The 27,639-nt window shown below is 42.6% G+C and overlaps 1 protein-coding gene across 1 annotated transcript in view; it reads left to right on the top strand.

Annotated features, from left to right (window-relative positions):
- LOC140064881 (agouti-signaling protein-like) overlaps positions 1–8,204 on the top strand; it is a 102,151-nt gene extending 93,947 nt beyond the window's left edge. Inside the window, exons 4-6 of the mRNA XM_072112182.1 lie at positions 2,451–2,597; positions 2,673–2,734; positions 5,207–8,204. Of these exons, the coding sequence (XP_071968283.1) occupies positions 2,451–2,597; positions 2,673–2,734; positions 5,207–5,377 (380 nt within the window). The 3' untranslated portion in view covers positions 5,378–8,204. The remainder of the gene's footprint in view (positions 1–2,450; positions 2,598–2,672; positions 2,735–5,206) is intronic.
- The last annotated feature ends 19,435 nt before the right edge of the window (positions 8,205–27,639 follow it).

Raw genomic sequence — 27,639 nt, 5'->3', positions numbered from 1 at the left:
AACTGGGGATTGTGTCGCATGTGGTGGGATTGTGGCGTGGCTGTACTGGCTTCCATGCGACAGAAATCGGGGTGGGCCGTCGGACAATCTGACTGATTCAGACTGAGCGTGGGATTTAACTTTCAAATTGTGTTGCAAGATCTGCATCACACTGAGCTGTCTGCTGACATGGAAAGGAGTGTGGCTGAGGGAGGGATGCAGCAGGACTGAGCTGTCTGCTGACATGGAAAGGGGTGTGGCTGAGGGAGGGATGCAGCAGGACTGAGCTGTAGCATACTGAGCTGTCTGCTGTGAGATGAAAGGGTTGGCCGAGGGGGTAAAACAGAGAAATTGAGCTGTATGATACTGAAGTGTCTGTTGTGAGATGGAAGGGGCAAGGACTATGTTTGAGCTACAAGATTTGCTGATGCTTGTTGCTGAGGCATAAAGGAATAGGGGGATTTGAATATCTGACTATTTCTGAGACGAATTTTAGAAGGAGATCTGTACAAGCCATCCATAAATATCTATCTATCTATCTCATTTAACCTTAAAGTCATTTTCAATTCTAATATATATTTCTGTATCATATGATGCAGATCTCCAGAGATACATATACATGCACAAATACTACAGAATAATTACAGATCTACAGCTCAGATTAAACAATAGGACTCAGGGCCTTCTCACAAAAGCTTACAATCTATGAATCATAATGGACTGATGTTGAGATGTTGAGTAAGGCTACAGTTCACACCATTGTCAGACACTATTTGGAGCCTGTTTTGCAGATTCCATCAAAAGTAAAAATTCACAGAATAAAATGTGCTGCACGGAACAGGGTTTTTTTGTGCATGGTTTGATAGACCTTCCAATAGAAGTCACACAGGCTCCATTATATTAAACTTTTGAGCACCATTGGTGTCCATTATTGTTCTTTTCCTTTACCAGAGCAGATCACACAAGGTCCTGTTGACTATATAAACATAGTTTTCTCCCTCCATGGATTATTCCCACAGCTTTTCTCATCTCACTGTCTCGCAGCCTGAATGTTCTGTATGTAATTCAGTCTGACATCTGTAGACGAAAATAGAAAATGACAGGACACTTTCCTAGCAGAATTACAGTAGTGCTGCTAGAAAGTAGAGTAAGGGTTATCTACACAATTTCAGCGTCTTCACATCAGTGTTGATTGGAGGAGACTGGTCATGCTGTGCCCTAACCCTAGAGAGAGCCTCTTGTGTGGTAAAACCCTTTCAGAATAGAGAAGAATATTTACCATAAAATGGCGCTAAGTCCACCAGGGCATGAGAAATTACCAACCCCCACCCACCCACTGCCTTTATCTGCGCTGGCTTTACTGCGATGGTCAGACCTGGCATAGAATTGTGCCATAGCCAGGGTCCTGTCAATAACTATTCCCTGTTTTATTTTTTTGTTGTAAAATTAGGAGACTCGGCTTCTACGCGAGTATTAACAATATCAAGGGGAGTTCAGCTGCAGAACACAGAGACCCGTCCAGCCAGTGGTAGCATCTCCTACTGGGAGAACTGGTCTGGACGGAAGTTGGGGTGGAGGGTTTCGTGCAGTAAGGGAATGTAATGCACGATTGTAGTTCATCATTAAATAACTTCTATAAACAGTATAAGATTAAGGATATAGAGTACACAGAGGATATAGACTAGCACTAAAGTCCTAACATCCAGGCACACGTTGGTTTGGATGCTGGGGGCTCAAGGGACACTTAATCTGCCTTTGCTGATGACAGGTTCCCTTTAAATTATTTGTTGTCCCAAATAATTACTGTATATTCAGGAAAAGATCAAAGAGCAGTCTCCTCATCAACCCTGTGGAGAGCAAATTATTCATGCTATTACAGGCAGTCCCCGGGTTACGTAAAAGATAGGTTCTGTAGGTTTTTTCTTAAGTTGAATTTGTATGTAAGTCGGAACTGTATATTTTATAATTGTAGATCCAGACAAAATTTTTTTGGTCTCTGGGACAATTGGATTTTAAAAATGTTGGGTTGTCAAAAGAACCAGGATTAACAAAAAAATCTTAATTGCAGAACGAAAACCCGACAGATTCGGAAAACCCGCCGCATTTAAAAAGAAAAGTGTCGCGGGACTCGTGCTTACCTTCACTAGGAATAGGCCGGTGAACTTCAGTGCATTCCGGTGGGCCTCGGGGAACTTCAGCGCAGCAGCGCCACCTGGTGGACGTCGGAGGAACTACCTTAGTGAATCCCGGCCGGACCCGAATCCACCGCAGAGAACCCGCCGCTGGATCGCGAATGGGCCGGGTAAGTAAATCTGCCCCAATGTGGGTGAGTTAGGAAGGTATCTGCTGCATCTGCAGTATAACTCAGGCTCTTCACAAGAGGCAATTCTCGGCCAGTCTTCATTTGTACTGTACTGAAAATCACTTCATTATCTAATAAGTGCATTATTGTATTGTTTGTGTCTCTGCAGACATGAAAGGAATATCCATTTTTCTTCTTCTTATCTGGTTGGTGGCTCTTGTTCAGACGCACATTCTTCTTGATGAGAAGCAAGAAAGAACCAACAGTGGAAGTGTTGGCCGCTTTCATGAACGTCTTCCCCCCATTTCCATAGTAGGTCAGTAAATCAGTCTTTACTAATATATACACAATATATGTACAATAAATTACATTGTTTATTGGTATCAAACAGATTTGACGAAGACATCTCGAAGAGTAAGCCGAGTTGATGCTGAAAAGAATAAATTGGCAAAGGTAACACTTTTGTTCTATAAAAATGAAACTCTTGAATGTACATTGTCATTCGCACAATCTATTATATTTTGCTGGAGGCAGGCTGTAATAGATGAACAGCATCTCCGTAATAATTTCAATACAGTAGTACAGTCCTGCACATCCATACATTACACAATGATATGTTGCCGCTAGGTAGCATTTACAAAACAAACTTGAGACTCTTTGTTACATTTTGATCATAAGCCACCAACCACTTCTTAGTGACCTCGTTCTAGTGGGTCCACTAATGGGTCCGACATCACATGGTATCTACCCTCACTGACACATAGCACCTGCAGGGACCAAGATCCAGCAGGTTCTTGTGTCTATCCAGGTAGGCTAAGCTTCCACGACTCTGGGTCCTCACTAGCTCTGCTCCATAGAAATAACAGATACCATCCAGTACCCCATTGTGTGAGCAAGTCTTAAATGCTCACCATGTTTATGTTGGAGAATCCACATGAATCCCCCAGCGGACAGGTGGCTGCTAGGAACTATGGGAGGGATGCCTGATCTCTAGCTGCAGCTCACTACTTCAAGCATTGCTGGTACTTGCGCAGTGGGCTGTATCTCTCCGTCTCTCACGGCGTGCAAGAGCCAGCAATGCTTGCAGCAATGAGCTGATGTCACGGAAGGGCGCGGGCTAGGAATTAGAAGGCCTTCCAAAAGCCCCTGGTGGCCGGCCTTTCTATAACATGGAGGGGGGTTTTGGCGTGTGGGCTGTGCTAAAGGATGAGGAGCAGACAACTGTTTGAATTTTAATCCAAGCCCCTGGGACTTCTGGGGAACATTGACAGGAAGCCAGGTACTTTGGTATAATGACTACATTAGCTGATGTACATATGCCACAAACACATATACTTTTGTCATGTTATGGGCCTTTGGAAAGTGTAAAATAGTGCCTTGGTGACAAGTTCCCTAAACTTTTTAGATTTCTTATCCTATAGACTGCAATAACATAATTTTGCCAAACATTGCATTAATCTGTAGTAAAACAAATTATGGAAGCCTTGTAAAAACTCTTATGAGAGCCAAATTCCTTCTGGTTTGTGAATTCACTCACCATTCAACATGAAGAATTATAATCAGCAGACCAAAACCTACAATGTTCAGCTCCACGTCAAACATGGTAGGTTCGGTTCCCCCAAATCCAGACTTCAGCCAGAAGTTTGAGCTCGGGTTGGGATGCAGCTCACCCACCTGCCATTTAACACCTGTGATCTTTGCCGTGATGTCATCAGAAGTCGTTGCTTCATGCTGATGTCACAGGGAGAGAAGATTCCCGGAAAAAAGGCAGCACGCAGTGGCTGTCAGCCATTTAAATGTTGCAGCTTTATTGCAACATTTAAATAGGTGCCATCACTGATTGCAGGTGTTAAATAGCCGGCGGTTCGGGAACATAATTTTGTTCACTGGGTCTACTCATCACTTCTTATAAGGTAATATTTCTGCTCCTGTGTGCTTGTCAGAGGAGGAAAGAAGCTGACAATTAAAACATAGAAGCTTCAGAGGGGAAAACTACCTAAAAATTAACATAATGGGGCACATTTACTTACCCAGTCTTGGAGTTCACCAAAAGTACATTGTCCGATGATCATACACTCTGCCGCAATTCACTAAGATTGTTCACCCGATATCCTGCATGTGTCGCTTCCCCACTCAGGTCCGACACAGTTCAAATTCTTCTTCCTGGTGAATCTAAGTGCTTGGGCTTGCGACACAATTTGAAAGTTAAATCCTGCGCTCAGTCGGATTGTCCGACGGCCCTCCCCAATTTGTGTGACATGAAAGTGTGCGACAAAATCCCAGCGCAGACACCTGTTAAATACCTGTCCAAGCCGTGCAATCTCCGAAAAAGTCGAACAGTCCGACAAAAAAAACGCTCCGCGACCCTTAGTAAATGACCCCCAATATACAATGGCCAGGTATGGCATTATTTTCCATGTACACAAAGTGGATTATGAAAGTTTACAAAGATGTATTACTGAAATTTTAGGAACAGAAAAGGCAGATCTTAAAGTTTTTTTAATCGATTGCACACCCTTAGGATAGCTGAATGATATAAGGTTTCATCCACTAAGACAGCAGCGTTTAGGCAAGAAATGTGGCTTCTTCAGAGTCTACCAATCACATTGACATACATTATACGGTGGCTACGCTTGGCATTACACCTCAGCCTTATCCTTTGAATGAGTCTAATGTGATTAATGAATGTAACGTCACCAGTATGGAAGCAGATTTAGCACTTGATGAAAGTCCTAGTTGTAAGACCCTTGCTTTTCTGATATTACTAACTTTTTATTAGAATTAGTGACCAAACCAAGACGTAGAATACCTCTTCATAATAATTTAGCATCTGCAAGCCAGGAAGCATGGTCAGTTTAATCACACACATCGGAAGATTCCTGCTGTCCACTATATAATGGTTTTATTTTATTTTTTACTTTACAGAGAAAATCCTCACCTAAAAAGAAGGTCCGTCCACCCCCACCAAGCAACTGTGTGCCGCTTCAGTCCAACTGTAAGGCTCCTGCACCACCATGCTGTGATCCATGCGCCATATGTCATTGCCACCTCTTCCAGACGGTCTGCTACTACAGGGCGGGCAACCCAAACTGCTGAAGTCCACCAAATTACTTTTTGTGAATAGACACGAAAATCAGTAGCGCTCTGAGCTCACTAGTATATTTCATATTGGAACACCTGTATGAACATTATTTATTGCACCTCTAATCTATTATCAACATTTTGAGTCAATGACATTAACATTTTTGGGATTTTATAAGTTTTTTAGTAGAAGAACTTTGTCTATGCTCTCCAATTGATTATCATAGTATAACTGGTCCCTATAAAAACCCTAAATCTTAAAACCTGTCAATGCTTAGGACTGCCTTGTTGAGTTCACTGGCAGCACCTAGCAAATATAATCATTATCATGGAACCCAAATACTATTTATTTTTTATTTTGGCCGCAAAACCATAACCGTGGTCCATACGCTAGCCCCAAAAATGGCCCCCAGCAGCACTGCAAATTGTAGAGCTTGTCCTATCCCTACCCAATTTGCGGAACATCCAGTCATTTCCTATGGACATGGCCTATGGTCGGGGTGAGTGTCCCTCACCTGCTGATGTCCACCCTGTCGAAATGAGATGCAAACAGGTTCCTTTCACCCTGTTTGCAGCGCATACTGCACACATTTTGTGTACATGTAGCCTTGTTAAGTAGAGAAGTAGGTTTGTTGTCACTTACAGTTACTGGTCACCAGGTATCAGATCTGCATATTGTGAGGCTGAGCAGGGGAGTAACTTGAGGGGGTGCGATCGCAACCGGGCCCAGGAGGTTTAGGGGGCCCATAAGGTGTCACTTTCCAAACAGAGAAGACTAGTACTATAAACCATACATTACAGTCAGGGGGCCTGGCACAGACTTTGCACTGGGGCCCATCAGCTTCTAGTTACGCCACTGAGGCTGAGGTAGGTACACCTTACTACAATGCGCATGCACTGAATATTGAAGACCGGTGAAACTAAGTGTTCTGACCTTGGCTTTGCCCTCTGATTTCTCAGAAACTTGGTGACCTTCTAAGAAACCCCAAACCCCAGCTACAAAAGGGTGGTTTAGGGGTCCAAAACATATGGGTTCCTTTTAACCCCTAAACACTAAACCTTTGGGTTTTTTTTATGCCTTCACTGACATGTGAAGATTTGTTTCTTTGTACGATAAGGCTTCATGCACACAGCCGTACACAAGGGCAAAGAGCTGGCTGCAAAAACATCCGCTAGCTCACGGCCCGCATTGAGGTCTATTGTACATGGTTATGGTGCGATGAGATTTATCATCAAGTATCTGAGGTAAAATTGTTCTGGTTGCCCATGGAAACCAATCAGAGCTCAGCTTTCATTGTATAAACATCTGTGGGAAAATGAAAGCTGAGCTCTGATTGGTTGCCATGGGTAACTAAAACCGCTCTGCTCTAAGAGACTTATGATAAATCTTCCCAACTGTGTCTCACTGCACTGTGACTGGGGTGGGTGGCCATGCTGTAAACTATTTAGTCAGTCTTATTCTTGCCTGGATTTCCAGTGTGCACCCTTACTTCCTAATGAGATGGGATGGGTGAGGAGCACCCACCGCTGCTCCCCATCTTCTCTCAGCTGGAACCGGGCACATACCTACCCTGTTTGCTGCCCGTTAGTCAGTGCATGTAACTGTGGCATTTAGAGGGTCGTCTCACAAATTAGAATTTTGGAATAAAAGTAATAACTATTTAGTAATAAAAGAAATTAGTTATAAAATAAGTAAAATATCTGGCTCCTCCATTCAGCACTGAAAGCTGTTGCTGTGGGGTGAAACTAGTAAAGGTTAGGCTCCAGAGCAATGCAGTGATTGGGGATTCCTTTTATTTCAGAATGAACATCACAGGATAAAATCCGCACACCTTGCACGCCAGCAGTGGTATACGCATTGCTAGGCTATACCTTGTATTTGTAAAATAGCACATTCAGGTGAAGGCTGCCAATAAGTGGTTATTCAAATATGTTTACCTCTACAAAAATGTATCATGTATCCTGCTCCCTCCCCCTCCCCTCTCCCTGTGTCAGTCACACCGACTGTGAGAGAAAGAGACACAGTGGGTGACGCCATGAGGACGGAGTGAAGGAGTGAGAGACAGGAAGTCATGTATATATGCAGAGGGCAGCATGGGGAGAACAGGGAAAGATACAGATACTTATACATGCAGAGACATGTCTAATGGAAGAGATTTATTGAAAAGTGGTTGACCCCTTTCTTAACCAGATTTCAAGATGCCGTAATATCCTTAGCTCCTCCTAGTGGTGACTGCTGGTCTATGCTGTGCAGGAGATTTAAAGCTGAAGACCTGACCTCAAACCAGACTCCTAACGTCTACACAAAGCAATGGGATATTTACCTCCGTCCTGCAAAATTCCACATTTCCATCCTTACAGTTTATCCAAAAAATCCTGGATTTTAACGTATGGTTTATAGTAACGCTTGCGTTGTATGCGTTGTAACTAAGTGCAACTATACCTTCTGTACCCCCATAATTTCAGATTACTTTTAATATTGTGGGGAGGGGGGCAATTGTGAACATTTTTCCAACATACTTCATTAACAAATTCTCCTTAGCTCGTAAAGTAACAGGCTGGGTAACAGTGCCCCCTAGTTAAAATGTTACTTCTACGTTGCTAGGGAAAATCTGTCTACAGAATCGAAGACAGATCTCCTTCTTCTCTCCTGTTTTCTACACAGCTGTGAGTTTTAACCCTTTCTGCTCTCTCCCTGGCTGTAGTATGCTTTGAGCATAATTTTCAATGCTCATCCTCACTACCAACAGGGTGATTAGATGTGAGCTCATGTAGCCGCCATAGACACACACTGTACAGGCTAAATACGCATCTTTATGGGAGGGAGTAGCTTTTTTTTTTTTTACAAAGTAAAATTTGTTAATAAAGTGTATTAGAAAAATGTTCACTACATCCTCCCATACACAATATAATAAATTATTTCAAATGATGGTTACACTTTAAGACACACCCATTCACATTTCATAAAATAATGAATATAAGAAGTATATTTTCCTGTAGTTTTCCTTATTTTGAGCAGATATTTGTTCTTTTGGCTAATATTGACAATACAGGCAGTCCACGGGTTACATACAAGATAGGTTCCATAGGTTTGTTCCTAAGTGGAATTTGTATGTAACAAAAAATTTTTTTGCCCCACTGACATTTTCAAAAATTTTTGCTGTAATTGGACCAAAGATTATCAATAAAGCTTCATTACAGACACCTTACAGCTGATCAGTGCAGTCTGGGACTATAGTAACATCCAGAGACTTCACCAGAGGTCACAGGGGGCAGAGGGGTCCGTCTGTAACTAGGGATCGTCTGTAAGTCGATCATCCTCGTAGATAGTTATATACTTCATACCTTGTCGCTTGTAAATACGCTGGCAAACAGTGACTTACCTTCCTAGGTAGTATATTTATTAAGGTGGTTGTTCAAATACCTGTTGCTTTTGGAATGGTTCAAAGAAACTGCTCCGTTATCTACTTGTTTTATTGTATGATCAATGAATTATCCATATTTTTTATAAAATATCAGATAAATAATAAATATTTTCATAAGTAAGTTGTGGTATTGATCATTTTATATATATATATATATATATATATATATATATATATATATATATATATATATATATGTTATGTTACATTACAATATATTCTGTTTTTTTGCATATAAACTTTTAAAAAATATATAAAAAACACAACAAATAAGTTCTCCCCTATCCACGGGATGATTGGTTGATTGGACAATCCCTTTAAAGCAGCGTTTCTCAACCTGTGGGTCTCGACCCCAGAAGGGGTCGAACGACCAAAACACAGGGGTCGCGATCCTATTACGTTTTTGACGCGATTCGCGTCAAAAACGGAGTATAACGTGTGATAACTCACTGCTTGAGGATCTTCCTGCTGTATACAGGGGAAGCTTGAGGACCTGTGGTCATCATCACATGACCCTCTGGCTCCTCCTCTATAAAGACTCCCGCGGAACAGACTGCTCTGCTCACAGTGAGTACAACATGAAGCAGCAGGAGGGGAATCACCAGAACTGGGGGCAGGAGGGGAATCACCAGAACTGGGGGCAGGAGAAGGGGCAAAACTGGAGACAGGAGGGGGACACCAAAATTGGGGGCAGGAGAAGGGACAAAACTGGAGACAGGAGGGGGACACCAAAACTGGGGGCAGGAGAAGGGACAAAACTGGAGACAGGAGGGGGGGGGCGGTAGACACCAAAACTGGGGGCAGGAGGGGAAGCACTAGATCTGGGGGCAGGAGAAAGGGCAAAACTGGAGGCAGGAGGGGAAGCAATAGAACTGGGGGCAGGAGAAGGGGCAAAACTGGAGGGGGGGCACCAAAACTGGGGGCAGGAGGGGAAGCACTAGAACTGGGGGCAGGAGAAGGGGCAAAACTGGAGGCAGCAGGGGGGGGACACCAAAATTGGGGGCAGGAGGGGAAGCACTAGAACTGGGGGCAGGAGAAGGGGCAAAACTGGAGGCAGCGGGGGGGGGGGCACCAAAACTAGGGGCAGGAGGGGAAGCACTAGAACTGGGGGCAGAAGAAGGGGCAAAACTGGAGGGGGGGCTAGAATTGGGGTCAAGAGGCACTACAACTGGGGCAGCAAATGGAGGAACCAAAACTGGGGAAGAGGGGACAGTATTATAGTAGTTATATTCTTGTACATAGGGGGCAGTATTATAGTAGTTATATACTTGTACATAAGGGGGCAGTATTATAGTAGTTATATACTTGTACATAGGGGGCAGTATTATAGTAGTTATATCCTGTACATAGGGGGCAGTATTATAGTAGTTATATTCCTGTAAATAGGGGGAAGTATTATAGTAGTTATATTCCTGTACATAGGGGGCAGTATTATAGTAGTTATATTCTTGTACACAGGATGAGGTATTATAGTAGTTATATTCTTGTACATAGGGGGCAGTATTATAGTAGTTATATTCCTGTACATAGGGGGCAGTATTATAGTAGTTATATTCTTGTACATAGGGGGCAGTATTATAGTAGTTATATTCCTGTACATAGGGGGCAGTATTATAGTAGTTATATTCTTGTACATAGGGGGCAGTATTATAGTAGTTATATTCCTGTACATAGAGGGCAGTATTATAGTAGTTATATTCTTGTACATAGGGGCAGTATTATAGTAGTTATATACTTGTACATAGGGGGCAGTATTATAGTAGTTATATTCTTGTACATAGGGGGCAGTATTATAGTAGTTATATTCTTGTACATAGGGGTCAGTATTATAGTAGTTATATTCCTGTACATAGGGGGCAGTATTATAGTAGTTATATTCCTGTACATAGGGGGCAGTATTATAGTAGTTATATTCCTGTACATAGGGGGCAGTATTATAGTAGTTATATTCCTGTACATAGGGGGCAGTATTATAGTAGTTATATTCTTGTACATAGGGGGTAGTATTATAGTAGTTATATTCCTGTACATAGGGGGCAGTATTATAGTAGTTATATTCTTGTACATAGGGGGCAGTATTATAGTAGTTATATCCCTGTACATAGGGGGCAGTATTATAGTAGTTATATTCTTGTACACAGGGGGCAGTATTATAGTCGTTATAGTCTTGCACATGTGGGGCAGTATTATAGTCGCTATAGTCTAGTACATGGTTTGGGGTCACCGCAACATAAGGAACTGTATTGCGGGGTCACAGCATTAGAAAGGTTGAGAACCGCTGCTTTAAAGTGTTCCTATTAGAATAATGTGTTTTTCTCCTCTCTTGCTGTCCAGGACAACTTTCTATAACTTTCCTTACCTATATACAGCAGCTTCTTTACCATCCTCCTCAGTTTAGATTGTCCTGGAAGAAGCTTGTGATTCTTATCTCCTTACTGTCAGCAGATCATCTCTGTGAGTCCATATGTTGTTTATACAAATGATACAGGAAGGAGGAAGAGACCATGTGATGCTGCTCTGTGTAGCTAGCATGAGAGCCTTGTGTCTGTGGAGCTCTGTGAATGCATATGTCTCCTGCAAAGACTTGGCAAGCTCTCAGGTTACACCTCTTAACATACAGAAAACTGGAAAAGAAAATAGCACTGTCAGGATCACAGGTTGTGGATCCTCTGGACCACTTGGACGATGACATAAGCTGACACTTGGGACCGAAGTCTAAGTGGTACCCAATTTTCAACAGAGCCTGCTGCAAAGCAGGCGGCATGGTACCACCAGGTCGTTCCACAGGTGTGATTTTGTCTGCGGTGGCGGCCCAGGCAAAGTACAGAATCGTAAGGCAAACTCGTGTTCGGGGACGGGCAGGATGTCGATACAGGCAGCACAGGATCAGAGTCGGGGACATAGCAGAAGGTCAGGACAGGCAGCACAGGATCGGAGTCAATAACGGAACTGGGGTCACAATGGAAATTTGGAAACACAGCAAAACGCATGAAATAGCTTTCTCAGTGGCACTAGGCACAAAGATCCGGGGGGGGGGGGGATGCTGGGAAATGCCAACTTTTATAGATTTCCTGGAAATGGCCAGCACCAATTAGCGGTGATTGGGCCTTTAATTCTTAGAGTGGCGGCATGCATGTGCCCTAGGAGGAAGGAGCGAATGCGCTGGGCTGCTGGAGCAGGAGCACAGACAGGTAAGGCAGGGATTGGTGCCGGGGGCCGCGGAGCGGCACAGGTGTGCCCGCGACCTGAGCAAGGGCCACGGGTATGCCTTCGACCCAGAACGTGGGTCCCGGGGGCACCCATGACCAACACATTCTCTAATTCATTGTTATTAACAAAATACATCATTTAATAGATATAATTCCAACCTTTCGTGCTTTCTTATGACTAGGGTCGGGCAGGGCACATTCTTTGCATGAATAGCTTCTCCTGTCTGCACGATGCAGTGCTCTCTGTCTCCTGCCTCTCCACCTGAATTACTTCCCTATAGATGCTGTGACCACCATGACCATAGTGTCTATAGGGTTAAACAGTGGGGATCACTAATGTCGCAATCCCAGCTGTTAGTGCGAGAGCCCGGATGTCACACACAGTTGGGCACCCACAGCAATTACACAGGCTCTGCTGCTGAGGTTTAAATGCAGCAAGGGGTTAAAGGAAGTCAAGATCTAGACCTATCAACCAGGGACATTACTCATAGATCCAGGCACCGTGACTGTGGTAATCTTCTTATATTTGTTATCCATGTTCTCCCTCCTTCTAAATTCAACTTTTAAAATTATGCTAATCAGCCAGAAGTACTCTGGGGGGGGTTGCTACAGGTTGTAGCTTCACAGGTTGTTACACTTTCTCCCCCTTCCCCCTGCTACCTCAGCATGAAATTACAACAGGAGGGCTCCGGCACAGTGTAACAGCCTGTGAAGCTGCAACATGGATGGGCCCGGGTAATCCCTTAAGCATATTTTAAAGATTGATTTTAGAAAGATGGAGGCCAAGGATAACAAATATAAGAATATTACCACAGTCTCGTTGCCTGGATCTATGAGAAATGTCCCTGGTTTATCATGATGGATTTTAAAGGTAGATTTCCATTAAGCCAGCGTGGTATCAATAAACACATAGGACTAAAAGTAAACATGTGGGTTATATCTTAGGAAATATCATTCCTACTCCTAACTTGAGGATGTATGAAACAAATGTCTGGCTGGGAATATTCCAAAGATCATGTTTATGTTTTAAGATTTCAGCACATACATCAATCAGATTATTTCCAAGTGGTCTAACAAGTCCATATTTTATCAAGTGCAAAGCTTATAGAGGACCTTTCAACACCTCCCCTAACCCTAACTCTGTACATACTTAATGGGCGTTGTACTACTGGTTCTGGTATAGTGTGAATTATTTCTATAGCATCTACTGTATCCAAGCAATCAATGTAAATACTTATATCTCTCTAGGGGTCTACAGCATTGTTCCAGGGTAGCTTCAGTATTCGTTATGCTAATTATACTGTCTACACACATAATAATAATAATAATAATAATAAACAGTTAGGGTAGCACGGTGGCTTAGTGGTTAGCATTACAGCCTTGCAGCGCTGGGGACCTGGGTTCAAGTTCCAGGGTCAACATCTGCAAAGAGTTTGTATGCTCTCTCCGTGTTTGTGTGGGTTTCCTCTGGTTTCTTCCCACACTCCAAAACATACTGGTAGGTTGATTAGATTGTAGGCCCCATGGGGACAGGGACTGATTTGGCAAACTCTGTGTGTGCTATATTATTTAGTTCCTTTATTTATATAGTGCACAAAGATTACGCAGCGCTGCATAGAACTTGCCAAATCAGTTCCTCCCCCCAGTGGGCTCACAATATAATCAACCTACCAGTATGTTTTAGAGTGTGGGAGGAAACTGGAGGAATCCCACACAAACACGGAGAGAACATATAAACTCTTTGCAGATGTGGACCTGGATGGGGCTTAAACCTAGGACCCTAGCACTGCAAGGCTGTAGTGCTATCCACTAAGCCACCGTGCTGCCCTACAGTAAATACACCATATACATCACATATACGCACATACAGTATTTACCCATTCAACAGCCGAAAACCTCTGAAAGATACAAAAAAAATAAACAAATAAAAACACAAACAGCTTAGGTATCCCCAAAATACAAAATATAAAAATATAAAAATAATTATGCCATATGATGAACATCATAACAGAAAAAAGTGTCAGAATCACCACTTTTTCGTCACCCATAAAATTTGAATTAAAAAAAAAAACATCAAAAGGTTATAAAGGTCTCTAAATTGTATTAATGAAAATGTCAGCTGGTACCGGAAAAAAGCAATATCAAGCCATGCTCAGTATAATGAAGCATAAAAAGTTGACATGTTTGTGATATCTTTTTTGTAATAAAATCATAAATTTGGGATCTACATGACCATGCTGACCCAAAGAATAAGCCAAGTGTCATGGTAGAGAAGGGGGTTATTCCCAACCCCTGTCACCTCCCTAACAAACAAATCCTGATATTTCTGCTCAATAATCCTGTCTCCAGAACGTGGGTTCAGGGTAGGTACAGGGTTCCAGAAAAAGGCAGGAGCAGGTACAGGGTAAAGATTCAAGTACAGGCTTGGGGTACAAAATAAAGCTAGGGTACACAGAGCTCCGTCTCAGGTTGTGGGTACACAGGGCTCCAGCTCAGGTTGGGGGTACACAGGGTTCTGGCTCAGGTTGGGGGTACACAGAGCTCCGTCTCAGGTTGTGGGTACACAGGGCTCCAGCTCAGGTTGGGGGTACACAGGGTTCTGGCTCAGGTTGGGGGTACACAGGGTTCTGGCTCAGGTTGGGGGTACACAAGGCTCCGGCTCAGGTTGGGGTTGTACAGGGCTCCGGTTCAGGCTGAGGGTACAAAGGGTTACAGCTCAGGTTGGGGGTATACAGGGCTCCAGCTCTGGTTGGGGGTACACATGGCACCAGCTCAGGTTGGGGGTACACAAGGCTCCGGCTCAGGTTGGGGGTACATGGGGCTCCAGCTCAGGTTGTGCATAAACAAAGCTCTGGCTCAGGTTGGGTGTACACAGGGCTCCAGCTCAGGTTGGGGGTACACAAGGCTCTGGATCAAGTTGGTGGTACACAGGGCTCCAGCTCAGGTTGGGGGTACACAAGGCTCTGGATCAAGTTGGTGGTACACAGGGCTCCAGCTCAGGTTGAGGGTACACAGGGCTCCAGCTCAGGTTGGGGTACACAGGGCCTGCTAAGATTGGAGGTACATAGGGCTCCCTTTTAGGCTGGGGGTAGACAGGGCACTGGCTCAATTTTTGTGCTGAAAAAGCCCCACTTGGCTTATACTCAATTATATATATATATTTAAAAAAAACTTAGTACTCACCTCCGAAGCTCACCCTCAGTGTCCACTCTCCTCGTGGCTTGTCTTCTCCTTGCATCTCCAACTTCCCGGCAGTGCGGGCAGAGGCACGTCTATGCTCTCCACTCCCACGCTTATAATGTGGCGCACTGTCTCATAGTGTGCACATGTGGGCAGAAAGCATTAATGTGCCTCCACCCACACTTCCAGGAAGCAGGACCTGAGGGACAAGATGAGCCATGGGGAGAAGAGGGCACCGTGGACGAGTGTCGGAGGTGAGCACTTTGTTTATTATTTCATCAGGAAAGGGGCAGTGCTGGACATTATTTTTAAAGGACGGCTCTGTTGAACTTGTTTTATAGGGGTGCTCTGCTGGACATTTTTTTGGTTAAGGAGGCTATGGTGGACATTTTATTTTAAGGGGGGGGCTCTGCTGGGCATTTATTTGATGAGGGGGTGCTCCTGGACATTATAATGTCCAAATCTTCCTAACAGGTTCCCTTTGAATGGCTTCAATCAGGCCAAGTGCACCCAAACTATTGATCCATATGTATCTCGGTCTGTAAATCCATACACATATTTTTAGGTTGTATTTTCATACTCATGACAGTAGATGGTGGTATGATGCCTAGAATAATTTTATAATCATTATATTTTACTACAAACTGTACAAACCATGTTATTTCTTATATCCTCTGATAATTGGCGTTCATCAGTCCGTGCCTTACTTATAACATCCACTTCACATTTGACATCGAATGGCAGCAGTGTCTGCAGAATTTTCTCCTGATATGACCCTCCAGCGTGAGTGATCCCTGACTGTCTGCACTAGTGATGTCCTATACATTATTCATATTACTGCTGCTGCCAGTCACTGGACTCCATCATGGAGGTCAGTGATTGGCTGCAGGAGTCACTGGAATGATTGAAGGAGTAAAGGGGATCTCCACAAGGGCAGAGCCTCGAATTGGGTAAATACTGGTTCTTAATAAAGAGTAACTGTAACGTTACTTGACAAAATATAGTTTAAGCACAGCTAGAGAGAGCCTATGAGAACAATTCCAACAAAACCTATATCATGCCTCTGGCTTTTTCCTATCCTCAGTTATAGCCTCATATATCTATCATTCCTATCTGTTAAATCCTTATAGCTCCTGAGGTAGGTGGGACTTCCTGGTTGTGACATCAGCTAAGGTCAGTGAGGCCAGGGCACAGAGGGCACTCTAGTGCAGAGCAAGGCAGGGTAGACACAGAGCTGACAGCACAAAGCACTGGAACCCTGCATCATAGTAAGAAACCACAAAGAAAAATATGTATTAAAACATGTTCATCTACACTATAAAACACCTACAAAGAAATAAAAAGATAAACACATGGCAACATCACAGAACGTGTATGTCTTTATTTCTGCATTCACACTTTCATACATACACAGTTCTGCTACATTCAAACTTCCAAACACAAACAGCACTGCTACATAGAATGCTTGTAATTGGATGACCTGAAGTATGTGATCAGTCCCTCCTAGTGCCCCTCCAAATAAGATCCATCCACCCTCTACTCCTCTCCAGCATCTAGACACAGATTCCCATGGCAACCAAGCAAATAAAGGCAGCCAGGGAGACAAGGTAAAACGCCTGCTAGCAGGCCAACAACTGCAAATAGCTAGTGAGAGAAACTTAGAGAACTGCTTATTTTAGCTTAGTGCGGAGTTAGGCAAACGTTTTTCTACTTTGCAGTTGTAAAGGAAATATAAAGGGGCAGATTTACTTACCCGGTCCATTCGTGATCCAGCGGCGCGTTCTGTGTGGTGGATTCGGGTCTTTCGGCGATTCACTAAGCCAGTTCCTCTGACGTCCACCAGGTGTCGCTGCTGCGCTGAATGCACTGGAGTTCACCAAGCCGGGCCGAGTGCAGGTAAGACTAGAAAAAAGAGTTTAGGTTGGAAAAATCCAGAATTTTAGATTCCGGTCTAGACCTATTATAAATCAATGTTTCAATTCCAATTGCATTTCTGCAAATAAAACCAGAACTCAGTCTGTATTTGTCTCTTATTTGAAATCGGTATACTGAGCCGAAAAAATGTGTTTAAAAGATTTTTGTGATAGTGGTGGATGGGTGTTAATAAGTATTATACTATCAAAGAGAGACCTTTTTGTCTCAATTAGGAGATAAATCAATCAATCAGTTCTTCATTTATATTTGCCACCAGGCTTCTGTGAGCTTACCATGGTGCTCCCAGCAATCTCTAATATTGACAGAAGGAATCCACCATTTGGTGGTATGTCATAATTCCTCTCTTTGCCCGTATTCACACATGCTCTCAAGGGAGGGGTATTTGTAGGAGATCTCACGCACTCACATTTGCATCCACACAGGTATTGTGCTTACATCCGCACTATTATCTAAATGTCTCTCTATATCTGTGGTAAGTAAAGATATATTTCTAAATTAGGTCTAATTATGTGTCACTGCAGTCCAACACATCTAGACTCAGGGATATCCACCACTTTTTATCACAAAGATTAAAATGTTTGTCGCTCGGTCAGCGTAAGCGTCAGTATACCGATTTCAAATAAGAGACAAATACAGACTGAGTTCTGGTTTATTTATTAGACAAATAGAAATAAAAGTTAAATTTTATACTTACCGTTTTCACTTTATCTTTTTGGTCAAAAGACCTTTATTTGCAGAAATGCAACTGGAATTGAAAGAGTGAAGGTAAGCACGTGTCCAGCGACACTTTTTTTTAAAAAATGCGGCGGTTTTTCCGAATCCGTCGGGTTTTCGTTCTGACACGACCCCCGATTTTCATCGAGTGCATGCCGGTGCCGATGCGCCACAATCCGATCGCATGCGCCAAAATCCCGGGACAATTCAGGAAAAATCGATGTAAATCGGAAATATTCGGGTAACACGTCAGGAAAACCCGCCCTTAGTAAATGACCCCCAATGTCTGGAATCTACTTACTGAGGAAGATTCCCCATTCAGGGCCGCATCTGCCATGAGGTGAGATGAAAATCTCGCTTCAGGCGGCAGAATGCAGAGCCCATTGGGGAGCGGCATTATTTCCAATTATATGGTGGGTGATTTGGGCATCCTTTAACACCCTAATTTCCCACCAGGTAAATCCATCACACCTGTCTCTTTAAGACAGGTGCGCTAGATATGCCAAATGACGCAGCGCCTTTCAGGCTGTCTGCGTCACTTCATACGATGCAGTGACACAGGTGGCAGGTGATGATGTTACGCCGCCTGTGTCTCTGCGCGGAGCCGGGAGTAGACGGGACCCGGGAAAAGACTGGAGCCGGGTGTGCCTGGAGAAAACGGGACCCGGGAGAAGATGGGAGCCAGGAGTGCCTGGAGAAGACGGGGAGAAGGAGAGGATCTGTATATCATTTAATTGGAAGGGGGGTACATTAATTATTATTGTGCCTGCTATAATTCCAGTAGAATATATATATATATATATAATCTTCCAAAAAAAAACAAAAAACGGCAGCACTCCAAAGGCTTGTGTAAAAATAAGTGTAGTTTATTCCAACATGTGCCAAGCTACGTTTCGGCTCCCATGGCCTGGAGCCTTTCTCAAGCAAAGGTGTATACAAAGTGAGTCAAATTTATATACAATAAAAAGGAAGTGACATCATTTCAAAAAAATCATTTCAAAAATACATCCATAAATTTCATGAATATAACAATATTGTACACTCAATTCATATATCTGGTGGACATCGGTACTAATAAAGTGCAAATGTGCTATACAGTTATAAAGGTTATGTGCTCACCAAGGGATCAGTAAAGGAGAGTTGGCGTCCGGAAAACGCTACTGCGCATGGTCATAAGTCACGTGACGTAATGCGAGTGAGGAATACTGGGAAGTCAAGATCACATGATCGTGACGTCGGCCGCGCCTGCGCACACAGGACGGTTCGGCCAAAGACGCCATGTTGAAGAAGGGAAGACTAGCAAAGGAGATAAGGGTGAAATAATCCCAAAGAATCCCCTGGTACTTCGGTCCAATGAGATCAAAATGAGATCTCACTTTGTATACACCTTTGCTTGAGAAAGGCTCCAGGCCATGGGAGCCGAAACGTAGCTTGGCACATGTTGGAATAAACTACACTTATTTTTACACAAGCCTTTGGAGTGCTGCCGTTTTTTTTTTTTTTGGAAGATTAAGTATTTTTGGGACCTCTCGTCCTGGCCCCTGGATGTGCACCCATACCTAAATTTATTTGAGTGCTGCGACAATTTTTTCTATATATATATATATATATATATATATATATATATATATACCCTTTATATATATAATGAAGGGTTGTTTTATATGTGAGCAGAGTGCGGTCAGTTGTGTTGTGAGGGGTATATATTATTTAGGAGCACAGTGTTGTTATCCAGGAGACTTGATACTGTGAGTGACTGTGGTATTTTTAGGGACGCCGGGTGGAGTTGCTGCACGGAGCTGAAGATATCTGGCCGTGAATTCAGCAGTGATAGGTCATGGATGGGAAAACTTGTAATAAAGTCCAACTGATGGAAGAGATTGTCATCTCTAAGGTACTAGATGTCACTAATGACATCAGAACCTGTAGTCAGTCACACAGTGTCAGGGAGCTGCCTGTGGGGATGTTAATTGTTAGTTTTCAGCATTTACTATCCTAGTGTGGATAATGGAACGGGAGTAGGCTACTGAAAGTAGGGGGGGCAGCATCTTAGTTTTCGCCTCAGGCAGCAAATATACTAGAATCGGCCCTGTCCCCATTCCACTGTCATCCCTAAACTCCGCAGAAACTGGCAACGGGGAGGGAGCCATTGCTCATGTGCAGGTCGTCGACGCCAAGTTCACAGTCGACGCGGATGTGCTAGGAGACATCTCTGCAGAGCCTACTGGTGGTATGGGTATAGTCCCCGGAGCTCGGAGAGAGGCTATTTCACACCCCCATAGGCTCTGCAGCTAATGTTTATTATTAATAAAATAAAGTATTTAATCACACAAGATAGATATAAAAACATGACTATACACATTATGGTTTATAAATCAGGGTATTTGATTAAGTTCTTTTTTTTTAACATATTTTCTAGCCAATAGGATTTTAACATCTTTTTCCCATAACATCTTTTGTAGGATATTCCAATATTGTACAAATCTAATTATAAGTGGTGGACATACAGATGGAATCTAAACAAGTGATTTAATGCAAAAAAGACTTGAAGACTTTCAACTTAGCAGGGAGCTGCATTTACCATAAAGTCCTTAATTCTTCAAGACACACATTATAAAGTAAGTGTGTTAGCCTGAGGGATTTAATGTGTGAGGCACCAGGATCTATAAAGCACTTTCTGTGTCTGGGATTTATCTCACCACCTCACTAATGAAATTAGTTTTCACCTCATAAGTCGCCTTTCCTTGCCTATTGAAGGGATATTCAATACACTTTAAGTTTAACACCATGTAACATTGAAAATAAAAGCTGTCGATGACCCTACAAAAGGGTCTTCCATTGTGAGGCGGCTCTACCTAATGAGGTTATTATAATAAAACATCATAATAATACAATAACACATTGTTAATACTTACATAAAGAATGAATGGAAAAGAACAGCACGCTAGAAGATTTCTCATACCATAAGAAACTATGTTTTTTTATGTTAGAAACTACAGGGTCAATCGAAAGTCCCAGGACACCCTGGAACGAAAGGGAAAATCAACACAGAGCTGAGGGTGCTGGATCCAATCCTTAAAGAGGTTGTCCTGCTTTAATCTAAAACATATAACTGGCCAGGGGGGGGGGTAAGAAAAGAAAAAATGTCTTGTACTTGCCTTAGATGGGGTTCCAGCATCATCTCCCATCAGTGCCGACCTAACCCTTGCTGCACACCATATAATGTAATGGATTCAATGCTGAAGTCGGTGCCCAGTACGGACAGGGGATGGCGCGGGTCAAGGGAAGGGAAGTATAAGCCATATTTCCCCCCCCCCCTCCCCCGACCAGTTTTATGTTTTAGATTAAACCAGGACAAGCCCTTTATAAGAAATCTACCATCAAAATCCATCATGATAAACCAGTGACCCTTAATCATTGATCCAGGCGCTGTGACTAGGGTGGTTTTCAGAGTTTCTCCATGCAGCAGATTCACAGGATGTCTCCTTCTTCTCCCCCTACTCCTCTGCTAGGTACTGCCCCTCCCTCTACTTGATGTAATCTCATGGCAGTAAAGTGAATCTTCAGTAAAGAGGCTCTGGGAACCGCCTTAGTAGCCATTACAGCTCATTAGCATAATTAGAAAAGTTGATTTCAGAAGGAAAGATTGATCTAGAATATATTAAATGGGGTTGAGTGTAGCAGAAATAAAAAAACAAAAATCTCTGGTGGACTTCATTGGTCTCAGCATTGGCTCTCTATCCTTGACTCCAAATGGTCTCAATGGGGCAGATTTACTTACCCGGTCCCGTCGCGATCTCGTGGTGCGTTGTCCGATGAGGATTCAGGTCCGGCGCGATTCACTAAGCTCGTGCGCCCGAGTTCCTGCATCCGTTGCTTCTGCACCGAGGTCCGTCGAAGTTCACCTTCTTCTTCCTGGTGCATGTAAGTGCGTGTCTTGGGGCACAATTCTTATTGTTAAATCCTGCGCATTGTCCGAATCCGTCGGGTTGTCTGACGGCCCGCCCCCCCCCCCGATTTCTGTCACGTGCAAGCCGGTGCCGAAGCACCAAAATCCGTTCGCGTGAGCCAAAATCCCGGGGCAATTAGGCGCAAACCAGAAATCGCCGGGAAACCCGACGAAAATGCGTCCCACGGACCCTTAGTAAATGAGCCCCAATAAGTCCTTTTGGAGAGGTGCGTTTATGTTAAATTTCTATTTTCAAAAAGTGTTTCCCTCTCAATTCTTTTTCAAGAAAACGGTCAAATCTTTTAATCTACAATTGTTACATAAATGTATAAAAACTTGTCTGACTGTCATATTGTAGTCTACAGATGTTAAAAGAAAACTGAGATTTTTGAATAATGGGCAATAAATAATAGAAATAGGAATCTATTAGTGCGACCCAGTACACCACCCAGTACACCACAATTAAGTACATCTCAACTTCTTGCAGACTTGAATTAAACTGCAAAAAATAGATACTCACGTAAGAATTGTTGTCGAAAATGTGTACTTTATTTGCAGTTAGTAAAGCATACAAAAAAGTTAATAAGCAGTGAAAATGTGTAAATTAAAGACATGCCAGCAAAAACTGTATAATTAAAAATCACGTCTCACCCTACAAAAAGCCCTTATGTCACGCAGGGTCTGGAAACAAACACAGACAAACACAGTGGGTTCTGAGATTAATCCCTCTTTCCAGCTGTTCCTTCCTATATCCCAGCCCAACTTAGGTGGTGGGTAGACAACTAGAAGGCTTTAAGCAAATATTTGCTACAAGTAAATTTTGTCCAGATCACTTGGTAGATTTCACTCCCGCTGATATCCTGTTAAACTTGAGGTGTTCGAGTTAAGTCCGAAGCCTTACAGACACGACAGGCAAAAAAAGGTGCTCAGCACGGCTGAGTATTGACAAAACATTTTGATGCTAGGCATCTTAATCATGATTGAGACTTGTGGCATTGATTTGGGAGCACTGCTCTGTGTGTATACTGTATGGCCTTTTTCATTGTACAATAAAGAAGACCTGTTTGATCCAATACCCTGTGAATCAAGAGCTATTCTGAGTACTTTTCTTCTTGACACCTAGAATACATTCCCTCCCTACGTCAAAGTGCAAAGCTTGGAGACAAGACAACACAAACAGATTGTTAGCTAGAGCCAGGTCACAACAAAGACAGCAAACAAGTTACAAAATCGCAAGACAGTAGAATAGTCTGAACACAAGTTAAAAAATTGGGATACCAGGAAACAAAGACTACAATAACAAGAATGGTATGGAGCTAACTAAGAAGAAACCTTTATAGTCAACACCCTAGGATCAGTGAGTAGGATTTTAATGTCTAATCCTATAAGTATCGAGGAAAGAGAGCTTAACAGAGAAAAGTGTGGGGCTAATCAATCCAAACAGCTTAGCCAGCTTAAACACATATTCACACTACAATATACCAGATAAACACCAGGATACCATCAGCACTCATCAGCCACATGCCACAGACAGAGAAAGACACCTACACAGATGTTACACCTTACGTGGCCACATTGACAGAAAAGTAGAAAATTTAGAGCTTGTACAACAAAAAAAAACCTACAAATCAGAACATCCTTTAGAAAAAAAAACGGTTGTGGCAGGAAGGAGTATACATACCTGAGATAAACCAATTAGCAATGCCACATACATGGGCATAAACTGCAATTTGGAAGCAAAGGATAAGGAGTGATATACGGCTGTTGTAGCGTAGATCTGGACTGTTTGGTTGATGCCAGGCCACATTTTCTTAACATCTTCATTTCTGCAAGGTCCTGAAATATGGCATTCAAAAATCAATGCTCAGTGGTTGGGATGGGGAGTGCGGATGAGGTTATGGCTTTCCTTTACAAATGTTTGACATTTTTGAATGAAAGCCCTAAGAAGTCAAGTTTGTAGCATGCAAAAAGCTATGTATGGTACAGCAAGAAAATGGAAGAAGGTGAAGGTCAGATGCAAACAAATTTCATAGAGAAATGCCTACACTGAACATCATCATAACACCCCATCCCCACCGTGATAGATGAAGCATGGCAATGCTATGCTGCTTTGTTTTCGTTAACAAATTTGCAATTTGTAAAAGCATGTATTATGTTCTTTATACTTCATTAATATTTGTTAGTTTTAGTGTTGCGTTAATACTTTATCAACAAAATACCTTTAAGGGTAGGGTGTGGGGTCTTGGAAATACAGTTGCAGCCTGTGTGTCTGTGTCTCAGTCTCCTCAATGCATTCTTCCTCTCCTCCACACCCTCCTCTGCCTGTTTAATGCACATGACAGTAAGAGGACAGGGGACAGGGTACAGTAAGAGGACAGAGCTGCATGAATGTGAATTAGGGGGAGAATGCATTCAGTAGACTGAGACACAGGCACACATAGGCTGCAGTTGCCCCCTTCCCCTGGGATTCACCACAAACTGCTGGCAGGAAGTCAAGTAATGTGAAATAAAGTTTTATAAAGTAGTGTCAGTATTCAAAATGCTGACAAAGGCATTTTTTAAATCAGGATAGCATAGGTTATTCGAACCTGGCACTAGCTAAAAATGACATTTCTGGTGACAAGTTCCCTTTAAATTTGGCAAAATTACTTTAAGAAATTCTGCTTGGTTTGTAAAACATAGTGGGGCAGATTTACTTCCCCGGCCCATTCGCGATCCAGCAGCGTGTTCTCCGGCGCTGAATCAGGTTCTGCCGGGATTCGCCCGATGTCCACTGATGTCCGTCATAATTCACCTCCTCCGTCTCAGTGTATGTGAGTGCTATTTTTGCGACACAATTTTTTTTTTAAATTCCGTGTTTTTTTCCGAATCTGTTGGGTTCTCCGACTGCCACTCAAAGCACCCCCCCCCCCCCCCAACCCCAATTCCTTTCGCGTGCGCCCAAATCCCGGGGCAATTCGGCGCAAATCGGAAAAATTTGGGAAACCCGGCAGAAGACCGCGATTCGGACCCTTAGTAAATATGCCCCATTGTGTGGAATCCCCCCTTTTTTTCTTAGTAGATATTAAACCCTGTAGAGTTTGTGTCTATGGAGCTGACTTTGAGCTTTCAACTATTCTTCCTGTTTTTGTTTTTATGGCTCTGAGCAGTAAGTATTAAACCTTTCTGGCTATATTATTTTATTGGTATTATTTTCTGACAAAGATCTTATCAATCTCTGCTCCACATGTCTTTCTTTATGACGCTGTTATAGGGAGAAAAAGAATTCTGTTTGAAAGTAATGCTCATAGAAGACTAGAGCCAGGAAGAAGGGTTTAAAACCGACTGCTCAGGGTTTTATCAACAACCACACAACCACAAAAAGAAACCTGTAGGGTACCTGGCATACTGATCTTAACCAGATATCCAGATAAAACCAGTTATTAAGGGTATCTTTGTAGCCTTTTTCTTTACAAAGTAGTACCTTATATACTCGAGTATAAGCCTAGTTTTTCAGCACAAAATTTGTGCTCAAAAACCCTAACTCGGCTTATACTCGAGTCAACTAAAAAAATAAAGCCAAAACTCACCTTTCTGACGTCACCCGTAGGTCCTCTTCTGTCTGAGACAGTCTGAGACAGAAGAGGACCTATGGGGGACGTCGGAAAGATGAGTACAGTGTTATTTTTTTTTCCTACTACAGGGGTTGGGCAGGCTGTATGCTACAGGGGCTGGCAGACTATATACTGGGAGGCTGTAACCAATGCATTTCCCACCCTCGGCTTATACTCGAGTCAATAGGTTTTCCCAGTTTTTTGTGTTGAAATTAGGGGTCTCGGCTTGTACTCGGGTCGGCTTATACTCGAGTATATACGGTATTTCTAAATAAAGTATATTAAAAAGAAGTTCACAAAACTCCCCCGATAAAATACTAAAAAATGATTTAAAATGACAGTAAATAATTTACAAAATGTAACATTTAACATTTAAGTTACTAACATGTTTTATATCTTCTTTATGTTGCCATCATTTTATAAACACCTTTTATTTCTGGTGGAGGGGTTGTGTGCTTTAGATGTATATGTGTGTATTTTTTACAATTTTGGGAGCTATGCGTAGAAAAAAAAGTTTTCATATGTTTTTTGGGTTGTTTCACAACTTTTTACAATTTTGCAGTCATGGTAATACCAGATTATGTCAGAATTAATTGAGACATCTGGGGGGGGGGGGGGTTAAAAATTCACAATTAGTGTTATCACGGTCACTTCCCGGTCCTATGTGGAATTCACTTATACAATGTCCAGATGTAGAAAGTTGTACTAATTATTTCAGGTTATGCAAAACTACATCCCGATGCCACAAGGTGTTACACAACAGAAGTATATTAGAGATGAGTGGACCGAACTTTAGGTTCGACATCTTCCATTTGGCTGCTCCGCATAACCTGGATGCAGCCTAACCAGCCTAGCCAATCAGGCAGCTTTATGTCCATAGCAACTAGGCATTGGCCAGGTGGACACTCACTTCACATACCTGGCCAATCACAGCAATGCCTAGTAGCTAGGGGCGTAAAGCTACCCGATTGGCTGCTCTGTACCCCATCAAGCAACATATCCAGTCAGACAGAGCTGCCGAACAGAAGACGCCAAAACCTGAGTTCAGGACCGATCATCTCTAAAGTGTATCGGTAAATTCTATCTGCCTTCAGCTACTACTGGAGTGGCTTTGTGGCCTTATAGTTTGAAGAGTCAAAATTATATTAGTAAACTGGGATTTTTTTCACTTTTTCGCTACATTGCTTTCTATTACTCCTCTATAAGATTCTGCAAGGTTCTTATCATATATCTCTGCCTGCAGTTACAGTTACACATACATTTGCTAATAAAAAAGTAAAAAAAACCAGAAGCCTATGGAACGATCTGTTTCGCACCCGGAACCTCATTTTCAAACATTTGTAGTGATTTTAATAACTAATAAAATTAATAACTATTAAATTAATTCTGTGGACAGCACAATATCTTGTTGATTACTTTTGCATCAGTATTTTTTTACTGACAATCCATGGAAACACACTATGGGGCTCATTTACTAAGGGCCCCATGGACCACACTTTCGTCGGACATCCCGACGATTTCCATTTTGCGCCACTGGGACAGGAATTTAAAAGGGGTTTTTGGAGCACGCAATCGGATTTTGGTGCAATCGTGCCGGCTTTCATGCGACAGAAATCGAGGGGGCGGGCCGTTGGATGATCGACGGATTCGGACAAACTGTAGGATTTAATTGTGTCGCAAGCCAAGCACTTACATGCACCGGGAAGAAGAAGGTGAACTCCGGCGGACCTCATCAGGGAAGCGACACATGCAGGATATCGGGCGCACAATCTTAGTGAATCGCGGCAGAGTTCATGCTCGTCGGACAGTCTGGATCGGGGATCGCGCAGGGACGGGTAAGCAAATGTGAAACACAAATATATGAAACACAATCACATCAGACTCATGGCAAATAAAACATGAAGAGCTAAGAAAAATCTTGGTGCATAGAGATTCGTACATAGAGAAAAAGTTGTAAAAAATTTTACTTAGAAAGGAAATTATTTTTTTATATCCTTTAATAAATATATGATTATAGAATAGTATAAGGTGACAATTAAGAATATATTTTCATGTTGATATATTTTTTTTTTATATCGTTTAAGTGTAACATTTAAGAATAATAATGTTCCAGCAGTTGGTGAGTTAATAAACTTTCTAAGAGCGTTACTCTCAAAGGAAAACATAAAGACTCGTTGAAGACGTTCCAGTACCTTGCATTTACCTCATTGAGACGTCGCAGTGATGGACCATAACTCAATTTTTCCTAATACCTGTTGTATTACAGAGCTAC

Source organism: Engystomops pustulosus, chromosome 6, assembly GCF_040894005.1.
Source record: "Engystomops pustulosus chromosome 6, aEngPut4.maternal, whole genome shotgun sequence".
In the NCBI taxonomy this organism is placed as follows: Eukaryota; Metazoa; Chordata; class Amphibia; order Anura; family Leptodactylidae; genus Engystomops; species Engystomops pustulosus.
The sequence above is the reverse complement of the archived record's forward strand: the minus strand, read 5'-3'. Positions and strand labels throughout refer to the sequence as shown.